The sequence below is a fragment of the Eriocheir sinensis genome, chromosome 44, assembly GCF_024679095.1.
Source record: "Eriocheir sinensis breed Jianghai 21 chromosome 44, ASM2467909v1, whole genome shotgun sequence".
Taxonomy (NCBI): Eukaryota; Metazoa; Arthropoda; class Malacostraca; order Decapoda; family Varunidae; genus Eriocheir; species Eriocheir sinensis.
In genome coordinates, this window is record NC_066552.1 from 11,848,357 (window position 1) to 11,867,356 (window position 19,000).

General features: G+C 41.7%; 2 protein-coding genes across 8 annotated transcripts in view; one reads left to right on the top strand and one right to left on the bottom strand.

Moving 5' to 3' along the window:
* The first annotated feature begins 25 nt into the window (after window positions 1-25).
* LOC126980493 (EP300-interacting inhibitor of differentiation 3-like) lies at window positions 26-13,622 on the top strand. 6 transcript variants are annotated; one of them, XM_050830455.1, is made up of 9 exons: window positions 26-93; window positions 2,327-2,382; window positions 3,792-3,875; window positions 4,983-5,136; window positions 5,735-5,865; window positions 6,349-6,416; window positions 8,491-8,632; window positions 9,962-10,169; window positions 10,719-13,622. In XM_050830455.1, exons 2-9 carry the CDS (start codon window positions 2,374-2,376, stop codon window positions 10,898-10,900), a joined length of 978 nt encoding a protein of 325 aa, XP_050686412.1. In that variant the 5' UTR covers window positions 26-93; window positions 2,327-2,373; the 3' UTR covers window positions 10,901-13,622. The 6 variants fall into 6 exon arrangements, with proteins under 6 accessions (XP_050686412.1, XP_050686407.1, XP_050686411.1 ...); XM_050830450.1 differs by lacking the exon at window positions 26-93 and adding an exon at window positions 390-590; XM_050830454.1 differs by lacking the exon at window positions 26-93 and adding an exon at window positions 390-441.
* The window catches only part of LOC126980491 (restin homolog), a 21,985-nt gene continuing 16,607 nt past the window's right edge, over window positions 13,623-19,000 (bottom strand). For both annotated transcript variants that reach the window (XM_050830448.1, XM_050830449.1), the window contains exons 14-17: window positions 18,769-18,903; window positions 15,611-15,788; window positions 14,289-14,407; window positions 13,623-13,871 (exon numbers count right to left, since the gene is read on the bottom strand). In XM_050830448.1, coding sequence (XP_050686405.1) covers window positions 13,722-13,871; window positions 14,289-14,407; window positions 15,611-15,788; window positions 18,769-18,903 — 582 coding nt within the window. In that variant the 3' untranslated portion in view covers window positions 13,623-13,721. The remainder of the gene's footprint in view (window positions 13,872-14,288; window positions 14,408-15,610; window positions 15,789-18,768; window positions 18,904-19,000) is intronic.

Sequence of the window (19,000 nt, forward strand, 5' to 3'; positions counted from 1 at the left end):
TTAATTGATAGTTTATTGTTGCAGGAAAACAACAAGGGAGAAGGGAGGAACATGCCATCCCAACCCCCAGTCAGGACACTGATTTTTCATAAGGTAGGTAATGAAATACTGGCACGGTACTAAAACGAATCTTAACCCAAACGACGACATAATGTGTGATGCCTGTTCATAACTTGGAGAGGGTAATTATAGGTCCTAACGTAGGGCGGCGTCACGCTGGGGAACACCCTCTCCTAGTTGTGATTAATTTCTCGTGTGTTTCGATACATGCAGAGGACGTGTGGGACCGGGAGAGTAATAGAAAGAAGAGAATAGAAAATCTCGTCATTAAACTAAGTAAATAAAAGAATGTGATGAGCGGAGGAGGGAGAGCCGTTGCAAAGGCAGAAGCAAAGTTGTGGCTCCATCCAGATCCAGTTGACTCGTTCCCGCCACAGCCTGGTGATACTCTTGGGGAGTGTGGAGCCTGTAACACGTCCAGCATCGTGTGTTCTACCGTAGGGACGGCTGCATTATTTCCTTTCTCGCCAAGTGTCCTGTAAAAGACGCCAGGCGAGCAGTGAGTGCGTGTGGGGTGTGCGGCAGGGAGGGTGAGTCTTGTCTTGTTGTAGGATAGGGGACTCATCAGCAATCCCCTGCAGAAACAGGTCCAATTTTCTCTTGTCTTGTCTTGTTGTAGTTTAGGTGATGTACACGACGGTCTACTTGGGAGTCCCCCTCCCCTACACTGTTCTCCACTCCTAATGTGGCGGTCAGGGAGGGAGTTACTCTCTGCCCCCTGGGCAGAGAGTTGATTTTAACCTCCCCGACATTGACTGGACTACAATACCCCAATTTGACCCTCCCAATGCTGACGCCTCCAACCCCATTATTTCCCACACAAACAGATGCCAACTACACGACATTCATTGACATCATAAATATATTTTCACTCACAAACAGTACTCCAGCCAACACAAACACATACTGTGTTCACTGCCCTGCCCTGCTACAAGGTGACCTAGACCAAGTGATAGCTTGGGCAGAGGAGATCAACACGCTGCTAAACGGTGACAAATTTGAGGCACTTAGATATGGCCCACTACAGGAGCTGAAGACCACAACAAGTTACATTTGCAACCAGCATACCATCGAAATCAAACACCACGTCAGGGATCTTGGGGTGTATGTGAGTGATGACGCCACGTTCACATTGCACTACGACAAGATCACAGAAACAGCCCGAAGACTCACTGGCTGTATACTCCGTACCTTCAGAACCAGAAAACAGGCCTGTATGCTGACACTGGAAATCCTTGGTGCTCCTTAGGCTAGAGTACTGCTGCCAGCTGTGGTCCCCTCACAGAGTGGGAGATATATCAAGGATAGAGGCAGTACAGAGAACATTTACCTACTGTATTGAGGGTATGGAGCACCTCAACTACTGGGAAAGGCTACAACACCTACATCTCTACTCACTACAGCGGCAACGAGACAGGTACTTCATCATGTATATACGTGTGGAAAACACTCGAGAAGCTGGTACCAAATGCTGGTCTCCAGGAGCACCTCCACCCAAGGCGTGGCAGGCTGTGCTACTCCAAGAGGACTGAAGGTGTGTCCTCAAGAGTGAAAACCATCATGCACAACAGCTTCACCCACACTGGAGCACACCTGTTCACTGCAGTGCCTTCCAGCATAAGAAACCTGACTGCAGTAACACCCGACACCTTCAAGTACCACCTGGACAAGTGGGTGTCAACAGTACCTGATCAACCACCAATGCCAGGTTATCCCAGTGGCAATGGAAATGGTCTCCAAGGCACAAGAGTAGAGGAGCCAGAGGGAAGCAGCGGAGGTCCACCTCAGCTGTGTCCGCAGTCAACGAGATTTATCAAAGTAAACAAAGTAAGCCCTGCTAGCCACGGTGGCCCTTTGACCACAGCACACACACTTGACCTTTTTCTCACCAACGCCCTCACAATATGCCATCAGCTGCTTGTACAGGCGACCCTTTACCAGAATCATCAATCATATTTTAACAAAACATTTTTAGAAGGTAAGAAGATGCAGAAGAGGTGACACTGGCCACATTCATAACTATGATTGCACTTCCCTACCCTCCTGCACAACCCCCAACAACTTGGTGGGGGCAGCACCATTTTGGGAATGTTCTTGCAGTTGCGTGGCTTTGGTCGCTAGGTATGAAGCTCGGTGCTGTTTATAGCCTACCACTAGACTTGAAATTGCTGGTTAGAAAAGCAATAGTTGTGGAACCCTACTGAATAATGGTAGCAGATTTTTTTATATATTATGATTAAAGTACTTATTTTTTGTCTGCTTTTAGGGACACAGAGGTTGATACTTTGAAAACCAGCAAACCACAGCAGCAGGATGGCAGAGGTAAGCATTTTCTGTGCATGCATGTGTGTGTGTGTGTTTGTGTATTTACCTAGTAGTTGTATTTACCTAGTTGTAGTTTTACAGGGTCTGGGCTTACACTCGTGTGGTCCCGTCTCCATATCTATATTTATCCAGCTTTTCCTTAAAGGTGTGCACACTCTTCGACGATACTACATCCTGACTTAGTCTGTTCCAAACCTCTGTGTTTCTTTGCGGGAAGCTATATTTTTTTGTCTCTCAAGCATCTTCCTTTTCTCAATTTTTTACTGTGTCCTCAGGTGTTGCTGGTGTTTCTTCCTTCTCTTAGTAGTAACTCCTCATTATCTACTTTTTCCATTTTATTCCATAATTTAATCTTTGTTCCAATCTTGGCATGTCCATTTCCTTTAGCCTTTCTTCATATGACAATCCCTCCAGTTCTGGAACCATTTTCGTTGCCATTCTTTGTATTCTTTCTACAATACCCTCTCGAGTTTCACGCTATCCGAGTTTCGTGATCCTTGAGTTTCGCGGTTAGTCCTGAATTCTTACCATCCCAACTTTCACACATTATCACCCTGAGTTTCGCACTGCTTTGACATGTACGGGTCACATCTACTTACCATCGGCATCACGCACGCTACCTTAAAAGGTAGTATTACACTGGACATTTTCCTCCAAATATTGTGGCTATGGCAAGAGAGAGAGAGAGAGAGAGAGACTTGTTAATACGTTAACCGCGTTTGAACTTCCTGCCACCTCCTCCCTGTCGCGTTTGGTTCAACTCAGCACAGCCCCAATGCCTCACGAGCCCCTGACTCGAGAGGAGGTGTGTAGCTTCACTCTGGTTATGAGCCCCTCTCGTGAAAGGTGAGATAGAGAGGATGAAAACAAGGAGAAAGGAGAAGGGTGTGGGGAGGGAGGGTCAGAAAGGAGACTCAGGTCAGGGCTTTGGTCAGGACATGACCTGACTCAGGTCAGGTCATACCAATTTTGGTCTAATCATAGTGGTTATCATCTTTTTCATCATATCCTTATCCATGTAGTGGAATGCTATTCCTATATTTCTTACCATTCTATACGTATCACCGAATATCCTATTTACATGACTCTCAGACTGTTGATTATCTTTGTTGCTCCCAGATCTCTCTCTTCTTGAACTGTCAATATTTCTCCATCTCCCATTCTATATGTCCATTTTGGTCTCCCTTCACTCTTTCCCATTTCCATTACAGGACATTTCACATTGAACTCCATCTCCCATTTTATACTCTAGTCCCAAATCTTATTTAGGTCCTCTTGCAGAATTTCAGTCTTTACTGTTTCTTATATGCCTCAGTGTGTGTGTGTGTGTGTGTGTGTGTGTTTACTCTGTTTAGTTCTTCGTTCCCAAGGAGTAGGTCACTCATGAGTTGTTTTATCCTATGCAGGGAGGGAGATCATCAGATGGAGCACAGCAAGACTTGAAGAGGAAGAGAAACTTTGGAGCTGATATTGATGAAGAAGTGCAGCTGGTAAAGTCCATGTTATTTGCTATGCATGACAAGCTATGTAAAAGATGCATGTGTTATTTTTGAGATGTTTTTGACATGCGATAAGAATGACTGAAGATGACTTTGTTAAGAGAGTGTTGATTGAGGGATATGACATGACCACCAGTTAATTTATCATAGAGGAAAAGAATTTTTATACTGTCTATATTTTTGGAGATTGGCTCTTAAGACGTTGTGGAGCTTTCTTATTTTTCTCCCATGGACTCTCATGCACACTGAACACCCATGAGGCTGGAAGTAGACGACAGGGGAAAGGCATTCACCCCACCTACCCCCTTTGGAATGGCAGCACTGGTTTGAATAAATGATTTGCAAATGAAGTGATTTGAGAAAAATCCGAGTGCATTAACCTAGTGAACCCTTTGAATGTGTGGATTTTTTTTTCTTTTTTTTTAACATTTGTGCTGAAGATGAAGCAAATGCTAGTGTACTCCTGAGTCAAAGGAACACCTGTATGCACCCTGTGTGAGGAGCATAATGCTGTATGGTAGGGAAGTTTTGGGAGAGGGAGGAGAATGTCTGGAGGTTTATTCACACAGTAGTGAGGATATCTTGATGGATTTGCAGTGTACAGTAATACCTCGGTTTACGAGTGCCTTAGTTTATGAGTGTTTAGATTTACGAGCATAAAGAAATCACATAATATGCCTTGGTTTACGAGTGGTGACTTGGTGCATGAGTATCTTGTTTTTATAAGTCGAAGACGGAGTGTGGATTCGTTTGTTCACCGCATGACAAGAGCGCTCAGAGCACACTCGTCTTTATTTATTTATTTGGGTTTGGGGGCTGGAGCAGGATGGGGGTATACTATCAGAGAGGTTGAGGACATTGGGAAAAATCTTTTCTTATGTTAGTGGACTAATTATTGGCGATGCAGATGATGATGAATACTTGAGGGGTTCCCAGGAGTTTGCAAATCTGCTAATGTTGAATGTGAGTGTGGTTGGAGGACTATATTTTTCTTTGGTATAAGGTTGATCCTGTGTTTAGTCAGTGCTTTGGTCTGTCAGGGCTTGTAGCAACACATAACATAGCCTCAGACATGCTGATACTTGGTCTCTCAAACAGGAATCACTGTTGTCGGATGAGGCCAACAGAGCAGTGCGTGATAGGTACTGGGACCTGATGAATGTGGTGCAGCATCACAAGGAACAAGAAACCAACATTGACTCACAGGACATACAGATGCTGCTGCTCAAGGCCAATGAGGTCTTTGAGGATGGTAAGTGGAAGTATATATACACTTAATGTGCTACCCTCAGCACTTATGTACATCAGGGTCTTTATTTTGGAAGGATTAAGTTTGGCAATTCACCGTTTTTGCAATGGGGATTAAGTGCACTAAAGAAATGTAAACTTATGTGTACAGCAATAAAGAAACGTTGCATACATATTTTACAGCGATGCTAAAAACATCTTATTACTTTCAGTGACTTTCACTGCAGTTCTAAGGTGGGTAAGGAATGTAACAATTATATTTATAAGATAGTGTGTAAATAAGTATGAAGTATGGCACTAGCTAGCTCGGGTCAGGTGCAACAGTGGTGTATGTTTTGAAAAAATATTGACCATTACCTACAATACCATGAATCATTTTATTTTATTAATTTACCACTAAATACAGAAAATTCAGACTCCAGACTATTTTCAATACCAATTCCATCTTTTAGTTTGCATAATTGAGTGCTTGCTGTATACAAGACTATTCTGCAGGTCAGGGACATCCACTGAGCCAAGACATGCTAGCTAACATATCTTTAAGTAAGACTTGTTTGTGCTTCATATTCACATATATATATGCTTTGTTTTCTTCACCACAGTAAAGCGTCCAAGAGAGGCAGCGATTGACGCACAGCTTCTGAAGGCATGTGGAAGCCTGGCAAGAGTGCACATAGAGTCATCACAATCCAGTCTTCCGGTGTTTAGAGCAAGAGATTTTGGGGAGAAGTTGGTGAGTTGGCATGATCTGCTCAAGGTGGTCTGGCAGTATCCCTGCCAGTACACACTTTGTCCTGATGCTTTCAAGAGTGGAGTATCAAGACACGTTTCCAATCTCATGTCACCATCTTTTGTGGAATTCCTGTTTTATGTTTGTTGGAGAAAGCTTTCGTCTTTTTCTTTTGCCCCTAAAGTGCTCCCTTTACTGAAAATAAGAAGTTAAAAAAAAGGCTGGAAATGTGTTTTTCTTTTCAAAACTTACATCATTGGGTTTCGAGAATCAAACCCTGGCCTTCAGAATTTAATCAAACCCTGGCCTTCAGAATAAAGATGCAGTAGGATAAATAAACCACTAATAAGCTAAAAGGTCACAGTGGTATCACAATTTCTTAGATAAATCTAGTTTGTAGATGGGATCATCATGCTGGGGGAATATTTACCTTGGACCAGATTTATCTATTATTTGATATGGGCCAATTTGAGTTTTTTGTTGCAGATTGCTTTTCTGGTGCAAGAGGAAGGGGAGGAGAATGAACCAGAGGAACACCCAAATTTGCTGGCCAGGTGAGGTCTCAAAACTCAAAAGAGTCCTTGTGTCATGCCCCGGGAGTTTATTTTCTCTTTTTCTGTTTTCCAACACGACCTCTGCATGTATCGAAACACACGAGAAATTAATCAAGACAAGGTGAGGGTATTTGCCGGCTGCCTGGGATTGAACCCGCGACCAACGTGACGGGAGAGCCACTCCTTACCGAGTCGGCCAAAGAGGTAACCCACTGGCTAAGTGGGTTATGGGAGGCTCATTCATCAGGCATAGTCGCCGCACTACACTTGACAGTCCCACTTTCTTATATCTTAACTCCTCTGGCTCTGTAAATGTAGTGTCTAGATATGGAGGTGGTCACTATATTTTGTTCAAGATATAATCCTCTTTCCCTTTATCAGTAAGTGTACTTCTTTCTGTCAGTCACATTTTTGTTCCATGTGCTGGGAACAGTTAACTTATTGGTGCTTGCTGGCCAATTATTTAAACTGTCTCTATTTCTTTAGTGTTACTTGGTTTACCTCATTATTTTTGTACTATGTGTACATTACTTTGCCCGACTTCCATGCTCCTTGATATGTCTGTTATCATCTACAGTGTGTGCCAAACGACTTTAGAACTCACGGCAACATGAGTGTGACATATATTGCACTACAGCTAACATTCTCTGCTTCTGACCCTCTTTACACCTTGACGCCTTTGGCATGGTGGTGCGACAATGTGTGTAGTGTGCTTAGTGGGCTTTTTTGTTTTGTTTTTACCATTAAGCTGCTTCCTTTACTGTTAAAAATAAATAAATAAGGTACCAAATGCCACTCCCTAGAAAATAAGTTATTCTATCAGTGCATAGAGCAACTCTTCCTCTACCTAGAAACATCAAAGAAAGTACAAAATGGACTGACCCCCAACATGGTGGAAAATTGCTGATTTAAGCATATGCTGGTTATGTTATTTTAGCAACCTCAAAGATAAGTTCTCAGGTCCTGTTGACATTTGTGTTGAGTTTATCCCTTTTTGCACACTTCTAGGCATTCATCCCTAAAGATATTCCATACATTATCCATCAGAGTGATATTTAGGTGGTCCCAAGCTGTGGGGGTAGCCATTCATAAGCATGGTTAAAATTAGATATAGTCTGGTATCATAGACATATCAGTGGAATTGTGTTCAGTTATGATATTGAAGCAAATTAAGTGGTGATTGCAACCCCTTTATCTCTCATCTGCCTCTTAAATGAGGCTGGTCACCAATATGAGATCTAGTGTATTATTTTCTTGCGTTGGTTGACTAACAATGTAAGAAATGAATTCTTCACTATTCCAGTAAGTCTTTTATTTGCCTAGCTTAGTTCCCAGTCATCAAAGCCCTAGTTGGGCTAGTTGAAGTCTCCAATAGGCGCACCTAACATCACCATAGCTGATCCAGGATTCAGTACGTTTCCTAACTAGAAGGTAATGTTATAATTGTATTTTGGAAAGAATCCTTATAACCAAAAACAAAATATCTGGATAGGCTATTCTTCAGCCCGTTACCAGCAATGGCTGCCAAAAAAGTCCCACCGCCAAGTTTTTACCCCCCCATTTGGTGATTGTTAGGTACGCCTATTACTTGCTATTGAATTTTTGTTTTGTACTATTAGTGAATCTCCACATATCGTGCAGTGTCATTGGCTGCTTGTTGTTTGGGGGTCTGTATACAGCTGCAAATTACTTTTCTGTTGTTAACTCTTTCCATCCGTGATGCAGACGTCGGCGTCACAGTATGGAAAGGGTCAAGAGGAAATGGAAGAGGATTAATCCTCTTCTAAACCTCTCAATCCTCCTCTAAATTCCTCTTAATCCTCTTCCATTTCCTCTTAAGAGGTTTAGAAGAGGATTAAGAGGTTTAGAAGAGGACTAACGGTGACGCCGTCGGACGCTGACGTTGGCGTCGCCGGAGTGAAGGAGTTAACATTTGCCATTATAAATACCCTCAGAAAACACAAGCCCATACCTTTTAACTTTATACCACATCTTCATATATGCAGTATTCATCCTATTTGGAGGCATTACATAGCTGTGTCATCACAATTCATCCACTGTTCTCTCACCACAGACTGGGCAAAAATACTCTACACTTGAGCAGGGGGGTGATGGGAGTGGAGCCGTTCTTCAGTGCTATGGAATGGGACCGACCAACACCACAGCACAGGGCCAGGAAGAGAAACGAAGTTAATGTAGTCGGAGAACAACAGAAGGTAGGGTTTAGAATTGTATACCTATACTCATTTATATTCTTTTGCTATACTTATGGTTACCATATTACAGGTAGTCCTCAATTTATGATGGGGTTGTAAGTCAAATTGGTCATAAGTCAAAATTTACACTAAAAAATAAAGTAAAATATTTTTTAACCCCTTCACTCCGGCAATGCCGGATATTTACTGTTGTTTTGAATGCCAGATAAACAAGGTTCTACTGTAGTTGCTGGGGAGGCTGTGGCCATGTGGTCAGGGTGTGGGCGTGATAAGCCCAAAGACTTAGATTTGAGTTCCACTGATGGACGCTGACAATTTTCAATCATTTGAGTGGTGGAAGATTACCCACATGCCGCCCTGAACTTCAATCATCCCTTACCAGCAACTTCATTCAAGTGGAGCACTGGGGGCCAGCATGGGGCAGACAAGTCATAAATCACAGCAGCCATTATAAATATAATTTGCCTGTGCCACTAACAGAGTGGCGTCGTCCAAGAGGCTTACCAAAGTCCTTACCAACTCACTAGCTCTGTAGGCAGCACCCCCCCAAAAAAAAAAAAAATTAAATAAATAAATGGCATGACTAGTGCACAAAAGTGATTGAGGTTCCAAATAAACCTTAAATGATATTCTATTTGGCATGAATCTTTTTCAAACAAATAGTAATAACTTAGGTACCAAATTTCAGAGAAAAGACTACAGTTAATAAGTTAGCATTCCATACATTGTAATAGCCACTGTTCAGCGTCCACACCAAAGTCTGTTGAACATAAACAACATATGCATATGCATATGGAGGCTGTAAACCGTCTTGATTATTCTCACACCTCATTTCATCACAGTTAAACATATTTCTATATTAAGTAACTTCCCTCCACACTCCAAGCATATTCAACAACACAACCATGAATTGGAGGCAAAAAATAACATCAAGCATAACTGGCACCACTATAAAAACTGCCTGTGCCGTGACGGGCTTGGGCCAACCACCAGGCCCCTGAAGAAAGCTTACCGGTGCTACAGGAGATGTAAAAAAATAAAATAAATAAATAGATAAATCACCATATTTCAAAATTCATCACTGCGTGGCACTGCTGGGGTTCATGTAGTAAGCTGAGCATCTCCCATTTTCCTTTTTGCCTATCAGAGCCAAACTAATGTGTAAATCCATCAGACTAGCTACAGAAACTTTTCTACAATATATCCTACATATACAGTGGCTCCCCAACTCACCCTCCTCTGAGCTGACCTGACACTCTAACCTAACCTAACATAACTCAATTCAATTTGACCTAACCCAACTAATCCTAGCCCAATGCAAATATACAGGTGAAGGTGTCAAAGGGAGAGGAAGACAAGGAGGTTGAGGCTGTGACATGGAAGCACAAGATCCTGAAGCAGTGTTATGTGGTGAACGGAAAACAGCCGATCTGTTTCTACAGCTTCATTGTTGACCCAAACAGCTTCACCCGCACCATTGAGAACCTCTTCCACCTCAGTCTCCTCATCCGAGAACTGTATGTGGAGGTGCTGGAAGGTGAGAGAGAGAGAGAAAGATATCCATTCAACACAAACTAATCCTTTACTATTTCCTTTATCATCCGTGTGTGTGTGTGTGTGTATTTACCTAGTTGTAGTTTTACAGGGCCTGGGCTTTACACTCATGTGGTCCCGTCTCCGTATCTGCATTTATCCAACTTTTCTTTAAAGCTTTGCACACTCCTTGCCGATACTACATCCTCACTTAGTCTGTTCCAAACCTCTATACAGCCAATCAGCAGCATCCTCACTTACTTGCCCAGGAGCTAGGGATCCAGCTCAAGTAAATGGGCTGTAGTATTCCAGGCCACCTAATTAAAGTTCTCCTTTTTATCTAGCTTGTCCCTTAAGTTACTAACACTTCTCAACCCCTCAAAACTTACTGCTGTGGTGTTCCCTATTTATCAGATAAAGATGGGGTGTCATTGATTCAGTCCTCTTGTTTAACATTTCTTTAATCTATGTCTTGTTCCTATATATCTTTGCACTTTTTTCAAGACACTAACTAACTCAGCCACTCACTCACTGCGGTGGTCTCTTTTTTCAGACAAGGATGGGCTGCCAGTGATCCAGCCAACACAGAAACACACTGCAGAGCAGGGTGAGGACCATGACAAGCAGTGCATTCTCTCACTGGACATACAGGAGTGGAAAGAGATCATCAATACCTTCCACATCACCTCTGCCATGATCCCACCTATGAAAACGGCTTCCAAGAAGAGGAAATAATCCTTCAGAGTCTTCATTTCACCCAGCACTTCCTCCTTAACTCGCTTTTCCTTTGTCCATTATCACTTTCAGGTCTTCTTTTTCCTTTCTTACTACTCGTAGTCCTTCCTTCACCATACTTTCATATTTTGCCAACTTCACTTTCAACTCCCTATTCTCCTGAACCAGGTTTCTCTCTCATTCTTCTAGATTCCTTACTCTAGATCTTAGTTCACTGTGCAGTCTCTTACCTCGGACATCCTCTTCTTCCATGACCTTGACTCTGTCTGTCCACGTATTTAACTTCTTCTGCACCGGCAGTACTCTTCTGTATACAGATGATTCCATATCACCAAACCCCGAGAATGCAGGCTCAATGCTTTCATAACACTTGTCACTTCCAAAGCCCCCCCCCCCCCATGGCTCCTTCTTGAACTTTCCACCTTGCTCCCCTTCCTCCTCCTCCCTTCGGTGTCTACCACCCTTCCTCCTCCTCACTCATCCCACTCAAGCTTTTTAAGTTCTTTAGACAGGAGACAGACCACTTTAGCGCATCACCCCGGCCCTGTATTAACAACAACCTGGCTGGCAATCAGCATTATCCTAAAGTAGTCGTGTAATTTAAAATGTATATTGGGGCACCAAATTCACATATTTTAACTCATGCAACATAAGAGGTACCTGTACTTATTGTGACATCCCTGTTATCTATGTTTTCTATGTATCTAGATAGTAATGGAAAAATGCCAGGATTATAAAATTTTTACTCACTCATAATATACTATTACTTTCCCAAGATATGCATATATACATAATATATATTTTCATGTCATTCACATCAGAATCAGTTATTTTTCACCTGAGTACATACACTTCATCATCAAAGTGAAGACACATAAGCTCATGATGTGTTAGTTTGTGAGATCATGTTTATAAAGTTTTGTAATTTACAATCATGATTTTGATTTCCACCTGTAAATTTTGTTTTTACTGCACAGGAAAGTTTTCATAATTTACTTGGGTGTGGCCTGTACGAACAAGAGAAGAAACAAAGGGGGTTTAAAATACGTCTTTGAGAGCCTTTTAGATAAATGACTGGGAGAGGATCAAAGTATTAGTGAGACCCAAGTTTGCGCAACTGAATAATTTCTTTAATATGTCAATTACAAGAATGCAGAGCAAAGCTTGTGTGAACAGGAAGGTTTTGAACTGGAAGTGATAGTACCCAATGACTAATGTACTGAGCAGTAATAGGTAGTGTATGTACTCTATTTATTAGACATCACCTCAGACCCAATCTTGCATATCGTAATCGCAGTGGTTAACAAAAGACTAACTCAGCTATGAAGTTGGATTGAATGGGGCCCCCTTGGGGAGTCCCAGAGCACAGAGTTACATAATATAGGGCCCACCTCCAACCTTGCCCTTCATTTGAGGTGAAGCTCAACTGTAGAGCACATGAGATCAAGTTGGAGCAGCTGTCATCGCGTGTGGAGGTGAAAGAAGTGACATGGTGTTCTTGATCGCTGACAATGTTGGAGAGCAACAATGTCAAATGTTATGAAAGTTATACAATGCACTGCTATTATTCTAAAAAGCAACACATTCATACCACTATATAGCATTATTTAATATGCAATTTCAAATAGTACAATACTGCCATGTGTGAAAGAGTGATGTGGCAGAACTCTCTCTCTCTCTCCACTGAATGAAGTGAATATTTATTTTTTAATAGAAACCTACCTCTTGTTTGATTTACATTGTTTTTAATTTACGCAACCTCTTCAAGGACACAATACTCGCGTAAATCGAGTTACCTGTACCGAAGGTACCCGCCCTTCCCTTTAGCTCCACCACACTAAAAAATAAAATTGCTTTACCTTAAAACATTGCGAAGGGAAAAAATGTGGTGTAATAACGAGGTCACCTCGTGAAGGCGGGGTGGGGCTTGGCTACCACAGATGTGTCTGTGGTAGTCCAGTGAGGTGCTGCTAGTTCCCAATAATCCGATTCAGCTCTACCCAGTGGCACCTCTAACCTCATTGGTTATGAAACTGCCACTGTGCAAAGCCTTTGTAATACTATTCAAGGCATTAATCACACTTAGCCATATTTTCTCTAACTGCTGTCTGAAAGTATGGCTGGCAGCACATCAGAGTAGTGGGCATCTTTATTTTGTCTTATATTTACACCCTTTCTCTGGCAATGCTGTGAGGGGAAGAGACCAAGTTTTTGAGCTCAAAGGTGGTCCCTCATGCTTGTTTGCTCCCACTGACACAGAGCAGGATCTCATCCATCACAGAGAGACTGCAGCTGTCATTGCAAGATACTCACTCTGAGCTTCCTTGCTTTCTCTGAAAGCTTTCCTCATTCATCTTTATTACTGTCTCCTTACAGTGCAGCATTCCTGATATACCTCTTGAAATTATGCTCTGCAAATATGCATTCCTTGAAATCCTCAAATTTATCACAACATCCGGTGAACAGCCTCCTTTCAGGTCTTTTTAGCGGTTATTTTCCAGTCTGTCACTATTTTTGTCCTATTGTTCTCTTTGTCTGTTCAACAAATTTACAGCTTTTCTTGTCCATTACCAGTGAAACCACACATTGTGTTGGGACAGCTGTTCATGCATTGAAAAAAAGAAGAGGGAAAAGCAGGTTATTGACAAAATAAATAAAATATGCTGTTACTAAACAGTTTTTTCTAAGTAAAATGAATAAACATCGAATAAAAAAACTGCAATCCTTTGTATTATTTTAAATTTTATAAAAGTCTCACTACACTTCCCTTCTTGTGTAAATAGATGCTTAGAAGATATGGCATGACACCAGAAGGGAAAGCTTATTTAATTACACGCCGAGAAGAAATATCATGGATCATGTTTTGTATTTCAGCTAACTTGTTCAACTTGATGATGGTTTCCTCCAGCTCCTCCTCCTTGGCTGCTATGGATTCATCTTTATTCTTCACCAGCAGTTCTAAATCACTGTTCTGGAATATAAAATATCAGTATAATTACTAAAGATTCTTAATTGAAAGTAATTTACTAATGGAATATTGATTGGAGACATGGTTTGCAGTACAATATATATTTACAAACCAATAACTTTTCAGAACCATTCACAAATTTCAATAATATCAGGAACTTTCATGTGATGAGAAAAGAATTTACTTCATTTTGATTAAGGGTGAGTTTAAATTAAATGCAAACAGATCTAAAAAAAGAGAGACTGTATGCAATGATGGAGTGAACATACAGGAATAGAAACTCATGCTTAACACCCTCCTAGAGCCCACAGAAGCAGGTGGATAGCAAAATTATTCAGACTTCCCACAGCCAACACACACATCCTCCACTTCTTTCACACCACCTCTTCATTAATGTCATCCTCACTGCCCCCTTCATACCTCCTTCTCCAGCCGTAGTTTAGTATTTTCAAGATTTTCTACGTCTTTCTTGAGCTTCTCAATATTTTTCACTCCTAGTTTTAGCTCTTCCTCCTGTTTCTGAACTTGCTTGCTCAACTCTGAAAATAAATCTTTGATAAGAACACTCCACTGGCTCACTGGCTTAGAGATTGAGTCAATTAACAAGAAACATCCCAAAGAAAAAGATGAAATGATAAAGTTGCATTTTTTAACTACAAAATAGTTATATTTACTTAAAACTGTAAATAAAGCCATTGTAGATCAGGGTATCAGCAAATCAAATGCATGTATGAGTTATGGGGTGGTAAGGGGTGAGGTATGGGGTATTGTGGTCTTAAGCAGTGGACAAAGGTAGCTTAAATTAGTCCAGTAAATCATGATTATGCTTTGTTGCCCCACACCCTTACACTTGCCATTACCATACAATAAATATCACCAGCAGCCACTTTTAGTTCAGTGCAGGACAGAGGTCTTTCCAAACATCCTCAGTATATCTGCTATTAGAGTCGTGGCACTCAGGTCTGAGGTGTGCAGTATCCTGCTCTAGGAACCTGCCGTCACACAGCCTGTTCGATGTCGTGGATAATATATTATAGCCTAGGAATAGGAAAAAGCTGTCAGTATCAATGATATGCAGGAAACAATGACAAATACCATCAATTATAAATGATTCTGAGTTTCAAGTAATTTATAATGTCACAGACAGCTGTTTTGTTACTTTATAAAGTTGCTGATTATTTATTTATCAAACCACCAAGGTGCTACCCTCCAAAGAGGACAGTATGACAACAGCTGTCTGCAACATTATTACTAATTTGAAACTCAAAATCAACTTTAATTGATGGTAGTCATCACTGTTCCCTGCCTATTAATAACAGACACCTATCTCCTGTTCCAAGGATATCATATTTCATCCAAGAAATCAAACACAGCACGTGACAACAGGCTGCCACAAAAAGTTGATCTCTTGTAAAAGTTGACACCCCGCTCCCGATGCTGTGAAATATTTAAATGGGGAATTTTAGCCCCACAGGAAATGGGCAACCTTGTAAAAGGCTAAGATATTTCAATGAAGAATATATTTCTACCCCAGAAAAGAAGCAGTCATGTAAGTTGAGCCCCTAAACTTGGCATCAATAAAATAATAAAAGAAATTCTCTTTAAATATGAGTATCTTAGATATATATGTATCTAAAATGAGTGCAACAGTATTGTTACTGGAAAAGTATTATGATTATCTAAGAAACATTATAAATTTAGCTACTAGAAGTGTTAAAAAGACTAAACACATTCATTATTACTTGATATTCTTTCTTGTTCATCTTGAATCTGGCTGCGAAGATTCTTGATTTCCTCCACTTTGTTCGACAACTGATGCTGCAACTTGCTGTTCTTTTCTTCAGCTGCCTTGAAGGTACCTGTTAGAGCCAGCAATTCTCTCTTCAGGTCTCTTGTTTGCCTTTCCAACTTCTCTTTTTCCTGAAAGCACGAAGCAGAGCATAAAACACAGTAGTATTAATATCTTGATAATCGAGGCAACAATCTTTTATTGAATTCTTATACTGCAAATTTTAGATTACTTGCAGAGATGGTCTATAGGTGACGTGGTGGAGAGTAGTACTTCATAGAAAATTCAAACACATAGTTCTAAAAGCAGAATCGGTGTTGCTCCACAGGGAAAGTGGCCAAAATGGAGACATAAGCTTATATTAGCAAATATAAGGAATCATATGGCAGGCTAAGTAAACTATTAAAAAAAGGGAATCAACGTTTTTTTAATATTCAATAGAAAAGAAAGCTGGTAGTCATCTAAGGGGGTTAGCTTTTCCAGTATCTAAGCTATCAAATGTAAGTAAATAGGCCTCCTGAAGACTCTTCATACCCTAGTACAAGTTAGTTATGACTACTGGTCTCTGTGGTGAATTGTTTAGTGTGCCTTGATACGAAGCAACAAGCCAGAGATTGATCCCAGCCTCAAGCAGCACGCAGCTGTTCATTCTCCCTTTAAGGCTGATGAATAAATTGGTACCTGGGTAAGCCTAGGGGAGGTAAACTGTGGTCACTCAGATGTTACACTGGCCCAGTATCCTGGGGGGTAAATGGGTTCTTAACTACTACAGCCTCAAGGACTGAGATGCGAGAGATAGGCTTTGATGCAAAACATTGTTTTAATGTATGCTCCAAACTTTACCACAGGCAGTCCTTGAGTTACAACATATGCAACTTCTGACTCCTCACACTTACGTCCAGGCCAATAATATTAGTAATACTTGGCTAAGTAATGAGTTGACATTTCAGATATCCTGCTGTGAGTAGAGCAGTAGTTTGTTTACACAGTTCCTGCGCTTCCTACAAAGTTTACCGCTTGATCAAGCAGATGCCAGTTGGCTAGCAAATCAGCATCCCACAACAACAGTCCCCTCACAACATTCCTGCAGCAGCTCCTATAGGCCTCTGACTCCACTCTGTCTAGCAGAGCTGCATGTGTGGAGTCCCCCGACACAAGATGCATACTCCATGTGAGGGCAGACAAAGGCCCTGTATATAGACAACATCTGAGGGGAGAAAAAAAATGGTGGAGACGATACAGACCAGCTAACCTAGAGGAAGCTGATTTAGTGGGAGAGGAGATATGAAGTTTCCAGTTAAGATAAACCGAGGATGTTTAGTGTAAGTGACAGGTGAGTGTGGTCGAAGAATAGGAGATAAGTGTTTGGAAGGTTGTGTCAATTTGACAGGTGGAGCAACTAAGATTTTGAGGCACTCAAGGAAACCAAGTTCCTCCTGCCCCATTCGGAGATGATAGCAAGATCTGAGGTTAGGCGTTCTGCAGCATCCAGGCTAGAATCACGTAATTTCTGAAAGGAGGGTCTTCTATTGAAAGATGATGAGTAATGCATCAGCAGTTAGACAGCAGGCAGAGAGTAGGCAGGAAGACAGCAACTGAATCAGGCGTAAGCTTCTGGTGAGATATAGTCAAACCTCGGTTTACGAGTGTCTTACTTTACGAGTGCTTTGATTTACGAGCAAAGTATGCCCTGGTTTACGAGAGGTGACTTGGTATACAAGCATCCTGTTTGTTCCTTTTTTTTGTTGCCACCCCCCGGATGGGGACATGGGCTATATGGAGGCCGTCATGGTCAAGCACGTACGTCCCTTCAAGGAGGGACCACAAACTCTTGCCTGGTGATGGCTCATGAAGGGGAGGGGAGGATGCCGATAGATAGACTATCAGCTTACGTCAGCCTAGCCGACCAAGTCGGTCTTTCGACGAGGATTGGCGTGTCTCTTTGTACAAGTCGAAGACGTTAGCATGGGTACCCCCCCACTTTTTTTTTTATGTCTTCGCCTGTGGCACCAATAGGCTTGCATAGTAGGGACTGATGGTCAGCCCCAACCCGTTGTGGCGCAGGCAAGTGTTTATAGTGGCGCCATATTGCATTGGCTCATGCTGAGCCCCGGAGCTCATCTTTGATCCAAGAATCTAGAGTCCGTGTTGATAGGTGGTCTTCTGGACAGCATGTGGGTAGTCTTAGGCCACTCAGCGGTGACTGAAAAATCCCAGCTTGGTGTCACCGGGCAGGGTGTGAACCTGCATCGTCCTGGACGCGGCGCTGTCACACTATCCATTCAGCCACCACCTCCCCTTGTTCGCTGCAAGACGAGTGCTCAAGGCAGAAAACAATGGGAATAGAGTCTCAGTTAGGGCTGCCACTTCGATCTAAAACAAATAAGGAACACAACATTCCATCCTCCAATACAAAACAAATCCATATTTTAAGGAGCAGATGGCAACCCTGAAATTTCTTTGTCCTGCCATGATTGACAGCCGCTGCCCAGTGCTGGTGGAGAGACGTTACGACGCATATTTTACTCGTATTTCAGGACGACCCTTGACACAAACACAATTTTATGGATGGGTTTTGTGGTTCACCGAATAATGCGCTCACTACACTTTTATAATAATGAATTTTATCTACTTAACCATTCAGACAGGCAAATACGGAACAAATGGCATTCCGTATTTTAAGGAAAGGGTGGCAAGTTTGCAACCCTACAACGTCATCTGGTGATATATGGCCTTGAATAATTCCCCATTCTTGAGACTGTTTTTCACCTCCCTCCCGCAATCATCCAGAGCGCTCTATCTTGTCCATATGATGGGATGAACCAACACTATTTCTAATTTCGTCACTCATCAAGGATAACTCGCATTTATTTAGTCACAGTTACAGGATCTACAGTTCATTAGGAGGATTTCAGTAGCTACTTAGTGTCATTGCATGCGACTGAAAACATCCTTTTTCTCTACATAATATTGACAAACGGAATCATTTCAATTTCTTGTTTCTAACGATGATGATGCTACCTCCCTTGCTGAAAAATAAAGTGGATAGATCAGTTTGTTTTGAAAAGATCCCTCACAGTAGCCCCAAACTTTCCCTCTCTATGTACTTACATCAATGAAGCTCTCCTTGAATTGCCTTGATGATTCCTCAAGTTCCTTAATAGCTTCCTGGAGCTCTGATTTCTCTTCTTGGGACTTTTGGAAACGGTTCTCCCATTTGGCCAGAAGACTTCTTAGATGATCATTCTGCACATAAACAAAACAATTTTGATCTGTACCTTGTACCAGTATGTGGGCAAACTATTGTCACAGGGCAGACTCTTGCCTTATATTTAACTTTAAC

Excerpts from the sequence above, each read along its gene's own strand:
- LOC126980493 (XM_050830455.1), top strand. Across the intron at positions 3,876-4,982 it reads TTGATGAAGAAGTGCAGCTG|GAATCACTGTTGTCGGATGA; the intron begins GTAAAGTCCATG and ends TCTCTCAAACAG. Across the intron at positions 6,417-8,490 it reads CACCCAAATTTGCTGGCCAG|ACTGGGCAAAAATACTCTAC; the intron begins GTGAGGTCTCAA and ends CTCTCACCACAG.